Genomic DNA, 20,501 nt, shown 5'->3' with positions numbered 1-20,501 from the left:
TTTAAACTGCAAAGCATGTAATTTTGGGTGCCGGTGTTGAACCGCCATAAGAGGGAGCAAGAGAACCTGCTGGATTGCTGATGATTCCTGACGATTGACTGGTTTGATGAATTGATGGCTTGTTAACTGTGTGTTTTCCCTGCTGCTGAGTTGCTGAAGGAAGAAAGGAGTTTTGACTTCTTCATATCTCTACTGCAAGAGGAGATATATTACTGGACTGATATTTGTAAGTTTACTAACCTCTTTTTCGACACTGGAATTTGCAACTGAATAATCCCCGAACCGACTGAATTAGTGAATGATATATGGACTGTTTTGACTATGCTAAAACTCTTACTGGAATAAACTATTTAACTAGCACAGTGTATCTGTTTTACTGAGCGTAAGCTACAAAAACGTTTATCTCACATATTTTGCCTGCCTGCCTGCCTGCCGTGCAGATTCTGCTAGGGTGTATCCCTAACAACCACCACTGAAATGGTCTCAACAACTCTCAGAAAGAGGGCCAACGACCAGATGACTGCAAGGAGTATAAATCCTTCCATCCCTTCACCGTTCAGTCAGAACTGAGGAAGTTTCTTGGATGAGAAGTGAAATGTCTTCAAAAAAAAAACAAAGAAAGTTCAGTTGCCTTTTGGGGAAAAAAGCGCTTTTGGGACAGCAAAGCAGAATGAGAATGCAGTTTCGTTTAGCGCAGTTTGGGTTATTGTACTCACTCTGTGGCTCCAGTTTGTTGAGGATGGGCTGGGCACCGCTGACCGCCACCGAAGCAATGGTCTTCACTCCCTTCTCTGCCATGTCACAGACTGATTTCACGTAGGGGTGGCTCTCTTTTGTAGAGGTGTATGCCGCCGAGACCATGTCGTAGGCAGAGCTGACCAGCGGCAGGCTGGCTACCCTATCAGCTACATTCTGGCAAAGGGAAGAAGCAGAAAACAGCGACAACCATGAGGACTAGCCACTGATCATTACGGCCTTACGTTGTGACAGGAGTAAAGCAGGCCATCATTTGACTAACCCAATTTTACAATCTTTTGAATGTGGCATATTTATGAAGGTTGTTAAGTGAATTTTTCCCAAGGGGTGGGGTTTTTTTTTTCTTGCCTGAAACTGAAAGCAAACATTGGAAATCAACAAAATAAATAAATAAATTGCAAAATTGTGTTCACGGGACCCTGAAAAGGGTGTGGAAACTACGTGTCTGCAGGGTGTACCACCCGTTGTAACTTGAAAACAGGGTTATAAGTGGCTTTTGGGAGCATTTGATTGACGTGATAATACAGAAGTAAAATAAGAGATAATTTGAAGGGAACATTGATAGATGGACCAATTTTGTGGGGTGAGTGGACTTCAACTCCCAGAATTCCCCAGCCCGGGGGAAGGAGGGGGGAGTCCATCCCAACTGTGCATGGTCATTAAACAACCAGTCGTAAGTTGAGGACTGTCAGTACAGATAGTCCTCAACTTACAACAGTTTGTTTACATTGGCACTGAAAAATGGCCCCTATGACCGTTTTTCATAGTTACGACCTTGGCAGCATTCCCGCGTTCACGTAATCAAAATTCGGATGTTTAGCAACTGATTCATATTTATGACGGTTGCAGGGCCCCGGGGGTCACGCAATCCCCTTTTGCGACCTTCTGACAAAGCCAAGTCAACAGAGAAGCTGGATTCACTTAACGACCGGAGTTTTTTTAACTTATCAACTGCGGCGATTCACCCAACATCTCTGACAAACAAGGTAATAAAATGGAGCAAAGCTCACTGCACCAACGTCTCACTTAGCAACAGAAAATTTGGAGTTCAATTGTGGTCGTAAGTCAAGGACTAGCTGGGTTCTCTTTAAATTCTCCCCATTTTATTTCTGTTACCATCACAACTCCCATCAAATGCCTTTTTCTTGTTGCCAAGGGGCTTATAAACGGCATAAGTAGATTAAAAAAAATGTGTCAGGATTTCGGCAATTACCCCAATTAAGACATGAGCCTCCAGCCAAACTTCCAAAACTACACGGGATTTATTGGGAGTTAACATGTCGGCACAACCCTGGGTGTAGCCAACTGTCATGCCCTCGATAGAGTCGGACTCTGAGGGAGAGGAGGAACAGCCGACAGGGAGTGAAGGTGTGGCTAAGGAGGTTGTGGAGGAGGCTGGGGAAGGGCAGAAGCTGGCTGGACCCAGGCCCATCCCCTCTGCATCCTTGGACACGTACGAAGGAATGGAGAAGGAAACAACTTGGCTTACGAGAGAGGAAGCGGCCATGATCCCCTTTCATTAGTTGCAGCTGGGGAGAATAGTATATAAGAGAGACGGTTTAAATACAGCATTGCTAGAAGCAAAGTGTGTGTTATTTTGGGCTGAAGTTATCTTGGTTGGCGTTCTTCCAACAGACTCTGCCTTGTTATCTCCTTGAATCTGGTACTTATCCTGGTCCGTTGTGCGAATGTCATCATCGCAGTTTGTTTTGGTTTTTTATTTCACCTCTACCTGCTCATTAAGTTCAGGCTGTATTGCTTTCTTTCGAAGGCTATTTTTGAGTATGTTTTAAACTCAACTGAAAATTATTGAACGGTGGGGCCAAGTTGGTGGCATTAAAGGACATTTATGTATGTTTTGGATTTTGTTTCATTTGTATTACACTCCGGGTCATCACACCGACTTAGCCAAGAGTCATCAATCGTGTTCTCCCATTAGAAACTTCAGTCACCTAGGGTTCTGACCCAAGCCTCGTTCTAAGCAAACAAACACCAAACGGAGATCAAAGCAAAACCTCTTTAATGCTTCTGTGTGAATTCCGTCCATTCATTCACATTAAAAATGCTATTAAAACTAATCGTCCCAGATAAGAATAAAAGAACTGCCAAGAACACTAGATTAAATTGCAAAGGAAATATTCAACACCAAAAGTCTCCAAACACAAACCAGGATAGTCCGAACTTCCACAGGACTTGAAGTGCCAGAACTTCTTTGCTTCCTGCAAAGAATCCCAGCTCTTGAGGGCTGGCTTTTATCCCTTAAGGGAGGGGCCATCACCTTGCAGCCTTACTCCTGAGTCGCCCGTGCTACTGCAGCTGCTCTTTCCTTCAAGCAGCCCTGCGTGCACTTGCACTGGGCACAGGCTCCTCGGGGACCTCTTCCTCATTGCTGCCAGCCTCCACAATCCCCAAAGACAACACTCCACTCCCTGATGATCCTGGACCCATCGCTGCATCACGCGCAGGCCCCCTCGTCCGAGTCCTCACTCTCAGAGATCTCATCCATCTGCACCTGCTGCCGGTGAACCACAACACCTTAGTTACAATCACTGAAAAACTATGCATGGAATGCACTTTTGATTTCCAAGCTGCCGCGCTGCTCTTTCAAACCCCTTTCCTTCCTCCCTTTCTGTTGGCAACTTTTAAAACGGCCATACAAATGTCTTATTATGAGTTGACAAAACGTGGAACAAATTAGCAGCTATGGGCAGCACAACCTAGTATTTACAAGCGCCAGCAAGAAATGTGTGTGTGTGTGTGTTTGTGCAGCCACGTTCAGGAGAGTCACCGCAATGAGGGATTAGAGCTGGCACCCAGCGGCCTGGATCCTAAAGCCCTTCCCCCTGGCATCTTGCCCTGCAGAGGTCAGGAACGAAACCCTGGCATCTTGTCCTTGACAAAATCACCCAAGGAAAATGACCCTCGTTCCAGAGAATTCATTTTTCCGAGGGTTGTGCAACGGTCTTTGCAAAAGTCAGAAGGCGACACAGCCCTTGCTCACTCTCAAAATAGATCCAGGGTTTGTCATCTCTCAGCTCTGGGCAAACTCTACGCCAGCTTGGCCCAGCTTCAAACATGTTTGGCAACGAATCTCCACCATGAACCGCGGTGGCGTAGTGGTTAAGAGCGCAGTACGGCAGGCTACTTCTGCTGACTGCCTGCAATTTGGCAGTTCGAATCTCACCAGGCTCAAAGGGCGACTCAGCCTTCCGTCCTTCCGAGGTGGGTAAAATGAGGATCCAGATCGTGGGGGGGGCAAAGAGGCTGACTGTAAAATCACTAAAAGAGGGCTGTAAAACAGGATATAAGTCTCTTCCTTCCTTTTCTTCCTTCCCTCCCTCCTTTTCTTCCGTCCTTCCCTTCCTTCTTCCTTCCCTCCTTCCTTTCTTACTTCCCTTTTTCCTTCCCTTTCTTTCCTTCTCCCCTTCTTTCTTTCTTCCCTTTCTTTTTCTCTTTTTCTTTCTTCCCTTCCCTCCTTCCTTTTCTTCCTTCCTTCCTTTTCTTTCTTCCTTTCCGCCTTCCTTTTCTTTCTTCCCTTTTTCTTCCTTCCTTTTCTTCCTTCCTTCCCTCCCTTCCCTTCTTTCTTCCCTTTTCTTCCACTTTTTTACTTTCTCTTTCTTTCCTTCCTTCCTTTTCCCTCATTCTTTCTCTTCCTTTCTCTCTTCCTTCCTTCCTTTTCTTCCATCCATCCATCATCTCTTTCTCTTTCAAGAGCCCTGGTGGGACAGGGGTTAGAATGCAGCATTGCGGGCTGACTCTGCCCACCGCCAGCAGTTTGGTTGAAGGTTGCCTTCCATCCTTCCGAGGTGGGTTAAATGAGGATCCAGATTGTTGGGGGCCATAGGCTGACTCTGTAAACCGCTTAGAGAGGGCTATAAAAACATGGTGAAGTGGTATATAAGTCTAATGGCTATTGCTATGTTGCTCCAAAGGAGAAATCAGCAGACGTGATCAGTAACTGGCTGCTGGGATATTGTAGCTAGTCCTTGACTTACAATTATTCCTTTAGTGACCGCTCAAAGGTACAATGGCTCTGGGGGAAAAAAAGTGACTTATGACCCAGTCCTCACACGTACGACCGTCATAGCATTCCCTACGGTCACATGATTGAAATTCAGGTGCTTGGCAACCGGCAGGTGGTTTAGGGTGGCTACAGGCTCCCAGGGTCATGTGATTCTCATTTGTGACCTTCCCAGCTGGCTTCTGACAAAACAAAAGCGATTGGGGGTGTGTGTGCGCTAGATTTGCTTAATGACTCTGTGATTCGCTTAACAACTGCACTGATTTGGCTCAACGACTGTGACCAAAGGATGGTTAAAAATGGGTTGTGACTCATTTAGCAACTGAATTGTGGTTGTAAATTGAGGAATGGCTCCCCCTTGTGCCTCTCGGGCCTCTAGAGCAGTGATTTTCAAATTTGGCAGCTTTTGAGATTTGAGGACTTCAACTCCCAGAATTCCCCAGCGAGCATGCATGGCTGGGGAATTCTGGGAGCCAAAATCCGCAACAAAAGAAAAAATTGGTGGTCCGCAGAGAAATGTCCACCCCCCTCAGCACCCCCCCAATTAATCCAGGCTGTGCGGGAACACAAGGTTGCGCCGCTCACATGGCCCGCAGGGACCCTCCTGGCCCACTCACTCCTTCCATGGCAAACTTGCCTGCTAAGTTGCTATTTTTCCTTTTTTTCTGACCATCCGTTGTTCTGCTGTGCCGGGAGATTTAGATTAGCTAGGAAGCAGGACACCATTGGATTTCTTGCTTTCTAGCTAATAGCTCTACTTTTAAGCAGAGCCAAACCTTCCTTAGGACTGAAGCAGTGCAGACTCAGCTAGCTGATGGCAGAAACACAGATCTCTGAGGGAATCTGTGATTCTGTGAGCAACTCAATCTGCCTGCCTGCTTTGCCTGATTTTGGGTAAAAGTTGCTCTTTTTTATAAAAAAAAAATTCAATATTTATATATTTATATTTACATACAAACCAGGCCCAGCCAGTCACATGACCACCAAGCCACACCCACAAATTAGGCCACACCCACAGAACCAGTTAGTGGTCCCCAGGATTTAAAATTATGAATTTCGTGGTCCCTGAGGTCCGAAAGGTTGGCGACCCCTGGATTAAGGGACTGGAGGCTAAAGCATATAAGGAACGGTTGCTGGAATTGGGCATGTCTAGTTTAATGAAAAGGAGGACTAGGGTTGACATGATAGCAGCATTCCAGTATTTGAGGGGCTGCCCCAAAGAAGAGGGAGTCAAGCTATTCTCCAAAGCACTTCAAGGCAGGACAAGAAGCAACGGATGGAAACTAACCCAGGAGAGAAGCAACCTAGAACTAAATATAACTAAAATATTTACAGACCCCTCACATCCCGGACATAAACTGTTCCAACTCCTTCCCTCAAAACGATGCTATAGAGCCCCGCACACCAGAACAACTAGTCACAAGGACAGTTTTTTTCCCAAAAGCCATCACTCTGCTAACCAATTAATTCCCTCAACACTGTCCAACTATTTACAAAGTCTGCACTACTATTACTATGAATCTTCTCACCACTCCTTATCGCCCTTCCCGTCCCACTTGTGACTGTAGGACTGTAACTTTGTCGCTTGTATCCTTACGGTTTATATAGACTGTTTCCTAGTATGATTTGATGGCATTGTACCCTATGACCATTATTAAGTGTTGGACCTGATGATTCTTGACTCTTGATAAATGTCTCTTTTCTTTTATGTGCACTGAAAGCATTTAAACCAAGACAAATTCCTTGTGTGTCCAATCACACTTGGCCAATATAGAATTCTATTCTATTCTGTTCTGTTCTGTTCTTTCTAAGGAGAAACTTCCCAACAGTGAGAAAAATTAACCGGTGGAACGACCTGCCATCAGAAGTCCTGAGTTCTCCAACATTGGAGGCTTTAAAGAAGAGACCGGACAGCCATTTGTGTGAAATGGTATAGAAAGTCTCCTGCTTGAGGAGGCGGCTGGACTAGATGACCTCCAAGGTGCCTTCTAACTCTCGACATTCTATTTTCCCTACTCTATTTTCTCTTTTTTTCTATCTATAATTTCCAAATATCTCCATACCTCACTTATTTTCTGCTCGGTTTCTTCCGCCGCTGGACCGGTGGTAGATTGGGCGGCCGCTGGATCGGTGGTAGATTGGGTGGCCGCTGGGCCGGTGGTGGATTGGGTGACATCGAGATTCTGAGTGGAAGCCATAACCAGTCGAGGTGCAGCTACAAAGGAAGAAAGTTCGGATTACGCACCAGGTTTTATCTAGATGAACCCGAGTTCATCTAGACAAATTCCAGAGAGATAAAGAGACAGGCATGTAATTCTCACAAAAGGTAATTTGCTCAGAGAACAAGGATCAAGGGTGAAATTATCTACACAACCCATTTACAAGCCCCAAGGTGAGGAAGGGGGAAGGCAATGGACACTCCTTATTTACCCTGGACTTTGCCTCCCTATCTCTACGTTAGACCCAAAGCTTCAGAAATTCACAGCACCTCCCAAATGACTTGAGATGATCTCCAGTGCCAGGTAAAAGTTTTCCCTCACACATACGTGCTAGTCGTTTCTGGCTCTAGGGGGCGCTGCTCCTCCCCGTTACAAAGCCAAAGAAGAGCCGGTGCTGTCCGAAGACGCCTCCATGGTCATGTGGCCGGCATGACTAAACGCCGAAGGCGCATGGAACGCTGTTACCTTCCCCACCCAAGGGGTCCCTATTTTTCTACTTGCATTCTTTACATGCTTTCAAACCGCTAGGTTGGCAGAAGCTGAGACCAAAAAGCCGATGCAATCCTAAGTTGCGTTAACAGAGGGATACAATCGAGATCAAGGGAGGTACTAATACCACTCTATAAAGCCTTAGTAAGACCACACCTAGAGTCCTGCGTCCAGTTTTGGTCCCCACACCATCAAAAAAGATGTGGAGACTCTAGAAAAAGTGCAGAGAAGAGCAACCAGGATGATTGGGGGACTGGAGGCTAAAACATATGAAGAATGGTTACAGGAACTGGGCCTGGCTAGTCTAGGGAAGAAAAGGACCAGGGGAGACATAATAGCAGTCTTCCAATATTTGAGGAGGGGCTGCCCCAGAGAGGAGGAGGGGGTCAAGCTATTTTCTAAAGCGCCTGAAGGCCAGACAAGGAACAATGGATGGAAACTGATCCAGGAGAGATTCAACCTGGAAATAAGGAGAAACTTTCTGACAGGGAGAACAATCCACCCATGGAACAAAAGTTGCCCTCAGAAGTTGTGGGAGCTTCATCACTGGAGGCTTTCAAGAAGAGATTGGACTGCCATCTGTTAGAAATGGTGTAGAGTCTCCCGCTTGGGCAGGGGGTTGGACTAGATGACTTACAAGGTCCCTTCCAACTCTGATTATCTATTAAGTAACAGGAGCTCACTCTGTGACGCAGCGCCAGGGATTCAAACCGCTGAACTGCTGACCTTTCTGATCGACAAGCTCAGTGTCTTCGCCACTGAGTCACCACTGGGCAGAGTCTACCTTCATTTTTCCTTAAATGTGAGACTACAACTAAGACATTTAAAAATATCAAAGATTAAAAGGGAACAGCATTGTATGCTGTGGAAGACAGCAGGGAAGGGGAAAGACAGGTAGTCTTCGACTTACAACAGTTCCTATAGTGACCATTTGAAGTTACAACAGCACTGGAAAAAAAGTGGACTTAGGGAACAGTTTTTCACACTTATGACCATTTGCAGCATCCCCATGGTTGCGGGATCAGAATTCAGATGCTTGGCAGCGGACTCATATTTTTGATGGTTGTGGTGCTCTCTCTCTCTCTCTCTCTCTCTCTCTCTCTCACACACACACACACACACACACACACACACACACGGAATCAATATGAAACTGAAGATAAAAACAGGATTTGAAAGCAAAGGGGAAATCATGCCCAGCCATAGAAACAGAATAGTGTAGTTTGCAAATATGGGGATATTCTCAGAGCAAACTGCACTCCCCCCCCCCGCCCCTCAGCACGGAGGTTGTTCCCTAGTTGGGTAGTGAAACTTCTGCAAGCTCCGAGAGCAGCGAGGACCCCCACAAACAATAGCTTGACCAGCAATCTGTGAAACTGGGCCTTCCAAGCGGAGTCCGAAAGGAAGCATAATTAAAAATCCAACACCCAGGGAGGAGCAGGGATTAAGCCTAGACAAACAGCCAGGAAGAAAGCAGTAATTTAAATCAAGAAACTACCAAGGGAGAAAAATCACATTCCACCAACACCAGCAGGACCAGCTGCTATACATAAATAACAGCAAATTTCATTTCCTTCTAGCACTGAAGATGTTACCTAGTTGGGTGATGAAACATCTCCAATAAAACCACCCAGTTCAGGATTTGAGGGGCCACAATCTTTTCTTTTTTTCTTTCATTTTTTCTCTCTCATTCATTCTTTCTCTCTTTCATTCTCTCTCTCCTTTTTCTTTCTCTCTTTCTTCCTCTTCCTCCTCCAACCTCACTCCCTTGTAGCACTGAAGATGTTACCTACTTGGGTGACAAAACGTCTGCAAGAACCACCACCCAGCTCAGAAAGCAGTAAAGACTCCACAATCTTCCTCTTCCTCTTTCTCCTCCTCCTCCAACCCCACCCTCTTCTAGCACTGAAGATGTTACCTAGTTGGGTGCTGAAACATCTCCAAGAAAACCACCCAGTTCAGGATTTGAGGGGCCACAATCTTTTCTTTTTTTTCTTTCTTTCATTTTTTTCTCCTTTCATTCATTCTTTCTCTCATTCATTCTTGCTTTCATTCATTCTTTCTCTCTTTTATTCTCTCTCTTTCATTCTCTCTCTCCCTTGTCTTTCTTTCTTCCTCTTCCTCCTCCAACCTCACTCCCTTGTAGCACTGAAGATGTTACCTAGTTGGGTGACAAAACGTCTGCCAGAACCACCACCCAGCTCAGGGAGCACCAAGGACCCCAAATGTTCTGATCCCATCTGACTTTTCACCCAGGAACCCAAAACTTAAGAGCTTGGCTAATTTCCTTCAGGCCCAATCCCTGCAGAAAAACTTAAAAACAAACCTACCCCGCCCTCGTGGGACAGAAGAGGCTGCCATGTGTATCTCTGCACCCCCCCCCTCCACCCCAGTCCAAAGTTGCCAACGATCTTTGGCCCCCAAAACTCAAATCCTTCTTCCCAGACGCTCTGTTGCGTCAAACCCTTTTCTCTGGGCCAAAGGATGGAGACTTTTAGCCAGAAAACCATTTTGCAAGAAATGCTCACGAATGGGATGATGAGTCAATGGAAGACCACTTCCTCCCTTCACCGTTTGTTCCAGATTGCAACATTTCACCCTCATCCTCCCCCCACAACCTTGGTCTATCCGGCTTGGTCTAACAGATAATCAAGAGTTGGAAAGGACCTTGTAAGTCATCTAGTCCAACCCCCCTGCCCAAGCGGGAGACCCTACTCTGACCAATGGCAGGCCAATCTCTTCTTGAAAGTCTCCAGTGATGGCGCTCTCTATCTGGAGGAGAAATACAAGGTGGGCCAAAATGGAGCCAGATTTCCGGGTTGAATGGCTGCAGGACGACAAGAGTAGAGGTGGTTCTAAGAACTGGGGTCTTCAAACTTGACCGCTTTAAGGCTCGTGGACTTCAACTCCCAGAATTCCTCCTCCAGTCAGGTTAGCTCGGGAATTCTGGGAGTTGAAGTCCACAAGTCTTAAAATGGCCGATGTTGAAGACCCCCCCATGCTAGATCAGGGGTCTTCAAACTTGACCGCTTTAAGACTTGTGGACTTCAACTCCCAGAATTCCTCCTCCAGTCAGGTTAGCTCAGGAATTCTGGGAGTTGAAGTCCACAAGTCTTAAAATGGCCGACGTTGAAGACCCCCATGCTAGACCAGGGGTCTTCAAACTTGACCGCTTTAAGGCTTGTGGACTTCAACTCCCAGAATTCCTCCTCTCGGTCATGTTAGCTCGGGAATTCTGGGAGTTGAAGTCCACAAGTCTTAAAACGGCCAATGTTGAAGACCTCCCATGCTAGACCAGGGGTCTTCAAACTTGACAGCTTTTTAGGCTTGTGGACTTCAACTCCCAGAATTCCTCCTCTCAGTCATGTTAGCTCGGGAATTCTGGGAGTTGAAGTCCACAAGTCTTAAAACGGCCAACGTTGAAGACCTCCCATGCTAGACCAGGGGCCTTCAAACTTGACAGCTTTTTAAACTTGTGGACTTCAACTCCCAGAATTCCTCCTCTTGATCATGTTAGCTCGGGAATTCTGGGAGTTGAAGCCCACAAGTCTCAAAACTTGCGAAATTTGAAGACCCTTGCTCCAGACTTATAACAGAGATGGTATTCAGCTGGTTCTGACCAGTTCTGAAGAACCAGTAGCAGACATTTTGAGTAGTTCAGAGAACCGGCAAATCCCACCTCTGACTGGCCCCACCAATCCCATCTCTTCTCTGCCTCCCATTGAGTCCCAGCTGATTGGCTGGGTCTCTTTTGGTTGCCCTGTACAGGAGAATGGAGCTGGAAAGCAGGTTAGTGGGGTGGGGAGGGAAGGGGGATTTTGCAGTATCCTTCCCCTGCCAGCAGTAAAAAATTTTGAATCCCACCACTGACTTATAACCATTTGTTCAGTGACTGTTCGAAGTTATGATGGCATTGAAAAAAGTGATGTAGCACCATTTTTCACACTTACGACCGTTGTAGCCTCCCTGCTGTGACGTGATCAAACTTCAGAAGCTTATTTGCACATCCATGTTAGTTGCCAAATGCCCAAATTTGGATCGTGTGGCAAAGCTGCAATGGTCATAAATGTGAAAAGCAGTCCCTTTTATTTTCAGTGCCATTGTAAGTTTGAACGGTCACTAAACAGATAGCTTTAAGTCGAGGATGATCTGTATACATAGGATTGGACTAATTAATGATCCTTGGGGTGTCTCAACTTACAACAGTTCATTTAGTGACCAAGCAGCACTGAAAAAAGTGACTTACGGTGGTTTTTCACACTTACGACCGTTGCAACATCCCCGCAGTGACATGGTCCAAATTCAGCTGTTTGGCAACTGACTCAGAGTTATGACCGTTGCAGCATCCCTGAGGGCGTGATTTGCGACCTTCTGACAAGCAAAGTCCACAGGGAAAGCCGGGTTCACTTAACAACCATGTTACTCGCTTAACAACTGCAGTGATTCACTTAACGACCATGGCAAGGAAGGTTGCAAAATGGTGCAAAAGTCACTTCGCTCTCTTGCTTAGCCAAGGAAATTTTGCGCTGGTAAGTCAAGACCTACAGTTCATTCTCCTATTTTCTTCGTAACGACAACCCTGCGATGAGCTTGCCTGACAGCAACTGGCCCAGATGTCCTTGACTTAAAATCTCAAAAAAAAACCAAAAAAAATTTCAAACTAAATGTTGATCCCAGACAGCATATTAGGACACTCATCCATCACTTTTGAAAGTCTTTTAAATTTATCTAATCTTGCTTGGAAAGAGCTCCAGGGACGAAATTCCTTATGCAGTAATCCAGAGCAAACTTCCACTAAGAAAAGCCAAAAATTGCACAACGTTGCTTTTGCAAGACAATCTTCTAAGAGGAGTTGAAATAGTCTCTCGGTCACAAACTTCTGAACTTTAAAAAAAAAACACACACACCATAAAAAGCCAAGATAACAAGATAATCAGAGTTGGAAGGGACCTTGTAGGTCATCTAGTCCAACCCCCCCTACCCAAGCGGGAGACCCTACACCATTTCTGACAAATGGCAGTCCAATCTCTTCTTGAAAGTCTCAAGTGATGGTGCTCCCACAACTTCCAAGGGCAAGTTGGTTGATTGTTCTCCCTGACAGAAAGTTTATCCTTATTTCCAGGTTGAATCTCTCCTTGTTCAGTTTCCATCCATTATTCCTTGTCTGGCCTTCAGGGGCTTTAGAAAATAGCTTGACCCCCTTCCTCCTCTCTGTGGCAGCCCCTCAAATATTGGAAGACCGCTATCATGTCTCCCCTGGTCCTTCTCTTCCCTAGACTAGCCAGGCCCAGTTCCTGCTACCGTTCTTAATATGAACAGAACAACAGAGTTGGAAGAGGGACCTTGTAGGTCATCTAGTCCAACCCCCCCCAAAATGGGAGACCCTACACCATTTCTGACCAATGGCAGTCCAGTCTCTTCTGCAAAGTCTCAAGTGATGCCCTTTCTTATTTTAGCTTTCAAATTTGCAGCAAGATTGGCGTGACCTTTATAGAAAAGATTGGTTTAATCAAAGGATTTTTTTCTTTTAAAGGAACCAGCAAATACAAGGGGGCCTCAAATTACAACCACAGCAGAGTCCAAAATGGATGAGGTTCGGTGAGAAATTCGTGAACCCAGTTTCGCCCCATTTTACAGCTTTTCTTGCCACGTCCGTTAAGCGAATCCCCGCAGTTCTTAAATTACTTGCACGGTTCTTCAAGTGACATCTGGCTCCCCCATGGATGTCGCTGGTCAGAAGGCTGCAGAAGGGGAATCCCGTGACTGTAACCGTTGTAAATGCGAGTCAGCTGTCAAGCATCCACATGTAAATCATGTGACCATGGGATGCTACAATGGCCATAAATGTCAGCCTTCAAGACGCCTTTTCCTTTCTCTCACATCTTTTGGCTGCCATAGTCACGGGGGAGGGGAGGGTGAATCAATTGGGCTTTGTGGGGGAGGGTGAAGCGTGCTGGAAGTTTTAGAGAATGAACTGTATAACTTAGAGAAAACTTTATTGTTTATCCTTACTTGCTTGCTTACTGCGCAACTACAGCTCTTTTATCAAATCAGGACAAGGTCAACGGCCAGATGTCTGCATCACCACTTGAAGATGCCCCGCGTCAAATCCTCAGTTGGATAGACAGTTTGAACTATTGTGGGTGGGAACGTTGCCATCACTTTGTATAGGTGTTTTTCGCGCATAAATCCTCAGATCTAGAATTACTTTGATGCTACCACTTCGTTTCCAGCAAAAGTTCCTTTTCTCTATATTAACGGAGTCCAAGAGTGTCTTTCTTGGATTTTTGAATGGAGAACCACCTCTCAAATAAGTTTGAGAGTCATTTTTTTTTTCAGTGCCGTTGTAATTTTGAACGAACTTAACAAACTGTTATAAATCAAGGATTACCTGTACAGGTAAGATTTAATAGAAAGTAGTAGGTGTGAAAAATCAGAAAAGTGAACTGTGCATTTATGGGGCTGGCGGTGTGACCTCATCCAGGAAACCCACAAATGCTCCCAGAAATTTGGTAGGACTGTTTTCGATGCATAGATTTGTTAAAAGGTACCAGCTGCAGTTTATAAAAACTTGATAGCAATAAAATGCATTGATGGGAAACGGTGCTGACAGAACTAACATGGCTTCTCTTAAACAAAATTTAAACATTCAAGAATGAGCAGAAAATTTTGTGTACCTTCCTTTGTTGGTACTACAACCATGCCACGTTGTAAAACATCAAATAATCAGCACTTCCACCACCACCACCCGAAACCTTGGCACTTTGAAGAGATATCGACTTCAATTCCCAGAATTCCACAGCCAGTATGCAGTGACTAGGGAATTCTGGGAATTGAAAATCCAGCAATTTAGATATTTTATATGCCAGTGTTTGGTCCAGAATTTATAATACACATAGCCTTGTAAAATCTTAGTTGTGATAGTTAAGGAGATTAAGTGAAGATTTTACCTATGGATATGTATACATATGTGTATATATGTGTTTGTGTTTGTGTGTGTGTGTGTGTATATGTGTGTGTGTGTACACATACCCGTACTTACTGTAAATATTGGGCCAAAACTGGCATATAAATCATCTAAAATTGTTGGACTTCAACTCCCAGAATTATCCAGTCAGCGTGCAAGAAGGGTTCTGTTAGCCATGACTTGGTGGGTTCTGTTAGCCATCATAGCTAAGGAAACTAAGCCACAATTTTACAGTGCATTATGCATGTTGTAAATACTGGGCCAAAATTGGCATATAAATCCACTCAATTACAGGACTTTCACTCTCAGAATTCCCCAGCCAGGATGAATGGGAAAGACAATGGTTTAGTGGATTCTGACTTGTTAGCCATCATAGCTAAGGAGATTAAGCCAGCAGGCCAGAGTCCAACAAGCCTTTTCTCTGGCATGTTGGCTGGGGAATTCTGGGAGTTGAACTCCATCCTTCTTAAACTTGCCAAGGTTGGAAATCAGGGTGCTGAAATCTCACCTCCCTTCCTTTCCCATCCTAATTTTGAATTATTTTTACATGCGAATGAGTTTCGCCCGAGATTGCTTAAGGCCTGATCCAGCAATGTCAGCAATACAACTTAAGGATGTCACAATGGACATTTGGCACAAGTCAGCTAGTCTCACTGTGAGCACCTGATCCTACTGGAATTCGTTATTGGAAATAATGCATTTTTTTTTTCCCCACATTTGCAATGGAGACAGCTTATTAGGAGGCATTGCACAAACTGTTGCTGGTCTATTCTGAAACTGGGTATGTCTGGTTTAATGAAAAGAAGGATCAGAGATGACATGATGGCTGTCTTCTAATATTTGGGGGGCTGCCAACAAAGAGGGGGGGCCAAGCTATTCTCCCAAAAGCATTTGAAGGCAGGAAAAGAAACAACAGATGAAAACAACAGATGAAATTAAGGGGGGGAAAGAAGCAACCTGGAATTAAGGAGATTAAACTTCCTAACCAATAATGGTACATAGTATCTCTTGCTTGAGTAGGGGGCTGGACTAGAGGACCTCTCAGGTCCCTTTCCAGCTCTATTTTGATTCTGAAATACCACCAAGGTTCCTTCCAACTCTATTGTTCAGTTCAAGAAAGAAAATAAACTGCGGCCTTAAAAAAAAAAATTAATGGTAGCATTTGGAATAGATTTTACCTTTCAATACCAAACCATAAAATTTCAACTACGACTCCTTTGGTCCAAAATCTAAGTATAGTACATAAAATTATCATATTGCAATGTCCTACCTGCTAATGAATACTTCAGCTTCAGCCATAACAACACAACAGCACACAATAGATACAAACTCAAGGTAAACCGCACCAAACTTGATTGCAGAAAATACGATTTCAGCAACAGAGTGGTCAATGTCTGGAATACTCTACCTGACTCTGTGGTTTATTCCCCCAAAAACTTTAACCTTAGACTGTCTACTATTGACCTCACCCCAATTCCTCAGAGGTTTGTAAGGGGCATGCGTAAACATACCAATGTGCCCACCGTTCCTGTCCTATTGTTTCTTTTTACTTGTATCCATTTCATGTATTCATAACCGTATTCATACTTATACCTGTTATATAATATTTGCTTGACAAATAAAATAAACTGCCTTTCCTTTCCCCCCAAAATATATTAATGCAGGGGTACTCCATTTTGCTTCAGGCTCTGGGCTGCACCCGAAAGAGGAGATGGGACACAGGAGGAAAACTACTCCTGGAATTTGAGGCATGGGTACTTTGTTTGGAAACAGTTTTCTTAAATTTACAGTCTTTTCAATAAATCATATTTAGTTTTCAAAAACTATTTTTCCCCCCATGCGTCTTTACTCCTCAAATTTGAGGCATGGATATCTTGTCTGTTTGGAAACAGTTTTCTTAAATTTACAGTCTTTTCAATATATCATATTTAGTTTTCAAAAACTATTTTTCCCCCCATGCGTCTTTACTCCTCAAATTTGAGGCATGGATAGATATCTTGTCTGTTTGGAAACCATTTTCTTAAATTTACAGTCTTTTCAATAAATCAATCATATTTAAAGATGCATGGGGAAAATAGTTTTTGGGGAAAAAAAATTAAGCTGTTAACAATGTTTGGGCAGCCTTATCAGCCTAATTTAAAGTTTTATAAGGTAGTCCTAGGCTTTTGACCACAACCGACCACAACATTTCTGTTGTTAAGCAAGACAATTTGCTAAGTGAGTTTTCCCCCATTTTACCCCCTTTTTTGGCCACATTTGTTCAGTGAATCACTGCAGTTGATAAGTTAGTAAGTTTGTTAAGTGAATCTGGCTTCCCCCACTGAGTTTGTCAGGTCATTAAAGGGGATTCATGTGACGGTCATAAATATGAGTCAACTGCTAAGCATCTGAATTTTGATCACAGGGAATGCCACAATGGTCAGAAGTGTGAAAAAAAAAAAAACCGTTATAAAAGTCACTTTTTTTCAGTGCCGTTGAAACCTTGGTCACTAAATCAAAGGTTTATTGTCAATGCACAACGTGTGTACCATGAAATTGGAGGAAAATGAAGAGTTCTGCAAGTCAAGGACTATCTATACTGTGATTGACGGCACTCTAAGGCATCAGGGTTGCTTGATAGGCAGATGGAGACATGTAAATTTAACAAAATAAAAGGCATTCAAACTTCTCAACCCGAAGCCACTTTTTTTTTTTAAAAATAAATAAGACAAAGCTAAACCAATTTGGGCTCCTAATGGCCTCATGACTGACTACCTTAAACCGGTTTGGCACACAATTAATGTTGCAAATTTCTGGGCAAGATGTTTTTCATTTGTATATATTTTAATTTTATATTTTAAATGTATAATGGTATGTATAGTATGCCTTATTTTAATTGTGATGCTTTGGACACAAATAAACCAGTTTGACAGCCTTAGTTTTAAGATATACAGATTTCAGTGCTATACCAGTGGAAGCACAACACGAGTAAGCTACTTTCCGATAGACTACTCCTCCAAAGGAGGCTTTCTTTACACCAGGGAGCTTTCTTTACACCCGCTTTTAAACTCCCCAATTCACAAGATTGTGTGCTTGTTTGCTAGGAGTCAACACCCACCGGAGGACACGTACACGTATCCATTCATTCATGCATTAAAAGCGCCAATTTTATCTGTTAATTTTTTTAAAAAAGACACACGACTATTATTTAAACAACTTTTTGCAGGCACCGGCTGGGGCGACATTAAAAAAAACTCTGCACGATTTTGGGACCAGGATGAGGATTAACTGACTTAAGCCATGAACAGACCACGAACGGACCCCGCGCGGAAATCACAGAGGGAGAGAGGAAAAGTTGAGAGAGGGAGAACAAGGGAGAGAAAGGGAGAAAGAGCTACGGAGAGAGGGAGAAAAATAAAAAGGGAGAAGAAGAAAGAGGGGGAAAAGGGGAGGAAAGAGGAAAGAGGAAAGAGAGAAAGGGAGAGAAAGGAAGAGAAAGGAAGAACGGGAACGAGAAGGAAAAAGAGGGAGAAGGGGAAAGGGGGGAGGAAAGAGGAGAGAGAAAGGGAGAGAAAGAGGGAGAACGGGAACGAGAAGGAAAAAGAGGGAGAAGGAAAAAGAGGGGAAAGAGAAAGAAAGTGTAAGAGATAGGGAGAAGGGGAAAAATGAGGTGAAAGAGGGAAAGGGAACAGAGGAGAGACAGAAGGGGAGAAAGAAAGTATAAGAGAGAGGGAGAAAAAAAGTGAGGTGAAAGAGGGAAAGAAGATAGAGAAGAGAGAAAGAGGGAGAAGGAGAAAAGGGGAGAAAGAAAGTGTAAAAGATAGGGAGAAAAACAAAGGTGAAAGGGGGAAGAAAGGAGAGAAAGTTAGGGAGAGAAAGAGGGAGAAGGGGGAAAGGGAGAAGGAGAAAAAGGGAGAAAGAAAGTGTAGAAGAGAGGAAATGAGAATAAAAAGAGAGAGAGAGGAAGAGGGAGAAACAGAGAGAAAGAGGACAAGAAAAAGGAAGGAAGGCAGAGAGAGAGAGAGAGAGAGAGAAAAGAAGGAAGGAAAAAGAAAGACGCCGTTCTTCAACTTACCCGACCAAAGTAAAGACTCACTTTCACAAATGGCGCAGCCACGCCCCCGCTTCCCAGCTGGGCTCCTTTTATACTCCGGAGTGACTGCCCTTTGTGGCTGGAAGCAATCAGGAGCAAGCAGGCATCACGTGCACTTCGGAATGTGGGCCGGCTCAGAAGTTGGGAAAGTGGGTCGGCCTCTTTTTTCCCCGAAGCCTCTCTTTTTGGCTTTTGGTTTTAAACTAGCTTAGATCTCGGTTTCTGAAAGCGGAGGACCGGCTCCGTTTTTTTTCGTGTAAACGGTGCCTGAAAGGGGCAAATTCGGAGCGGACAGCAGGAAAATTGGAAAGTTGGGTTTTTGGGGGGGGCTGTCTTTTTACGCCTCCTCCCTCCCCAAGAGGGAAGAAAACTGGCCCTCAGGGTCTTTTGGTGGGGGGAATATTAGAGCAAGGGGCCCTTGCTAATCCGGAGTGAATTCGGATTGAAAGATTGTCCACTCCAAGCTCGGAGCACTTCCCCTTTCTCTTACTTACTTACTTACTTACTTATTTATTTTCGTGCAAATGTTAGTTGATTCCAAGAAAATTAAAATACAAAAGGCCCCCTTTTTTTTTTTAAAGGAAAATTTGTATTTTCTCTTATGAAAAAAAAAGGAAATTCGGGCATCTCCAGGGATCTTGCAGGTGCGATTCTTTAGAGTTGATTTTCAAATGAAATAAATCGAATTGATCTCTTGGGTGAGCTTTGTAATGTTGGAAAAAAGAAAATAAAGGCATAGATGTTAAGGCAAGATTTCCCCCGAAATAGCTGGGTTACGGCAGCAGATTTTCTTACAGGATTCCTTTTGTGGCTTGTTTGCAAACCTTCACAGTGTGTCAGGCAGTAAAGAATCATTTTCCAATAATAATAATAATAATAATAATAATAATAATAATAATAGTAGTAATAGATTTCCTAGAAAGGGACTCAGGTCTGTGGTGAATCTGTTGCGATGTTCTTTTGTTTCATTTTTTCATTTTTCTTCATTGTTTCATTTTTGTAGCATGTTATCTTGGCAACAGATGGGAAGTACGCTTGCCTCTAGCAAAGGCAGGGACCTATAGATTACAAATACAGGTAGTCCTCGCTTTATGACCAACAATCATCCTCTTTTAACGACCCCATAATCCCTTACTGGATGGAGTCTGGGTAACCGAGCTAGCAAAGTTGTTTTACTGGCCGGATGCCTTTCCTGTCACCAATGCAGAGTTTTTGTTCAGCAGATAACATTCTCAGTGTATCCTTATGACTACCATGGAGCCCAAAATTTCTGCCGCTAAGCGAGATGGTTGTTAAGTGAGTTTTGCTCCATTTGGTGACTTTTCTTTGCCACGGTTGTTAAGTGAATCTGGCTTCCCCCATTGCTGGTCAGAAGCTTGCAAAAGAGGATCATGTGATCCCGGGACACTACAACCATCATAAATACGAGTCAGTTGCCAAGCGTCTGAATTGTGATCATGTGACCATGGAAATACTATAATGGTCATAAGTGTGAAAAATGGTCAGAAGTCACTTTTTCAAAGTTGTAACTTTGAAAGGTCACTGAATGAACTGTTGTAATTCAAGGACTACCTGTCATGGAGAGTATGTGGCATACTATTATTGGGGCAGCATAATTGTTTGGGGATCGGTGTCCAGAATCTGCCGGTTTTTCCCTTCAATTTTTAATATTTTGTTTTTCTTTCCAGTTTTTAAAAGTTCACCCAGAATTGGCTGGAGAATTCTGGGAGTTGAACTCCATAGCTGGTAGATGGGGAATTCTGGGAGTTGAGATCCGTAGCTCCTGGCTAGGGAATTCTGGGAGTTGAAGTCCATAGCTATTAGATGGGGAATTCTGGGAGTTGAAGACCATAGCTAGTAGCTGGAGAATTCTGGGAGTTGAAGTCCATAGCTATTAGATGGGGAATTCTGGGAGTTGAAGTCCATAGCTGGTAGCTGGGGAATTCTGGGAGTTGAGATCTGTAGCTCCTGACTAGG

The 20,501-nt window shown here is 44.0% G+C and overlaps 1 protein-coding gene across 1 annotated transcript in view; it reads right to left on the bottom strand.

Annotated features, from left to right (window-relative positions):
• The window catches only part of LOC113449292 (perilipin-3-like), a 31,463-nt gene extending 12,915 nt beyond the window's left edge, over nt 1–18,548 (bottom strand). Inside the window, exons 1-3 of the mRNA XM_026720347.2 lie at nt 18,507–18,548; nt 6,841–6,992; nt 717–912 (exon numbers count right to left, since the gene is read on the bottom strand). Of these exons, the coding sequence (XP_026576132.1) occupies nt 717–912; nt 6,841–6,975 (331 nt within the window). The 5' untranslated portion in view covers nt 6,976–6,992; nt 18,507–18,548. The remainder of the gene's footprint in view (nt 1–716; nt 913–6,840; nt 6,993–18,506) is intronic.
• Nucleotides 18,549–20,501: the final 1,953 nt, after the last annotated feature.

Source organism: Pseudonaja textilis, chromosome 1 (assembly GCF_049901715.1).
Source record: "Pseudonaja textilis isolate UNSWEBS1 chromosome 1, rPseTex1.2, whole genome shotgun sequence".
In the NCBI taxonomy this organism is placed as follows: Eukaryota; Metazoa; Chordata; class Lepidosauria; order Squamata; family Elapidae; genus Pseudonaja; species Pseudonaja textilis.
The sequence above is the reverse complement of the archived record's forward strand: the minus strand, read 5'-3'. Positions and strand labels throughout refer to the sequence as shown.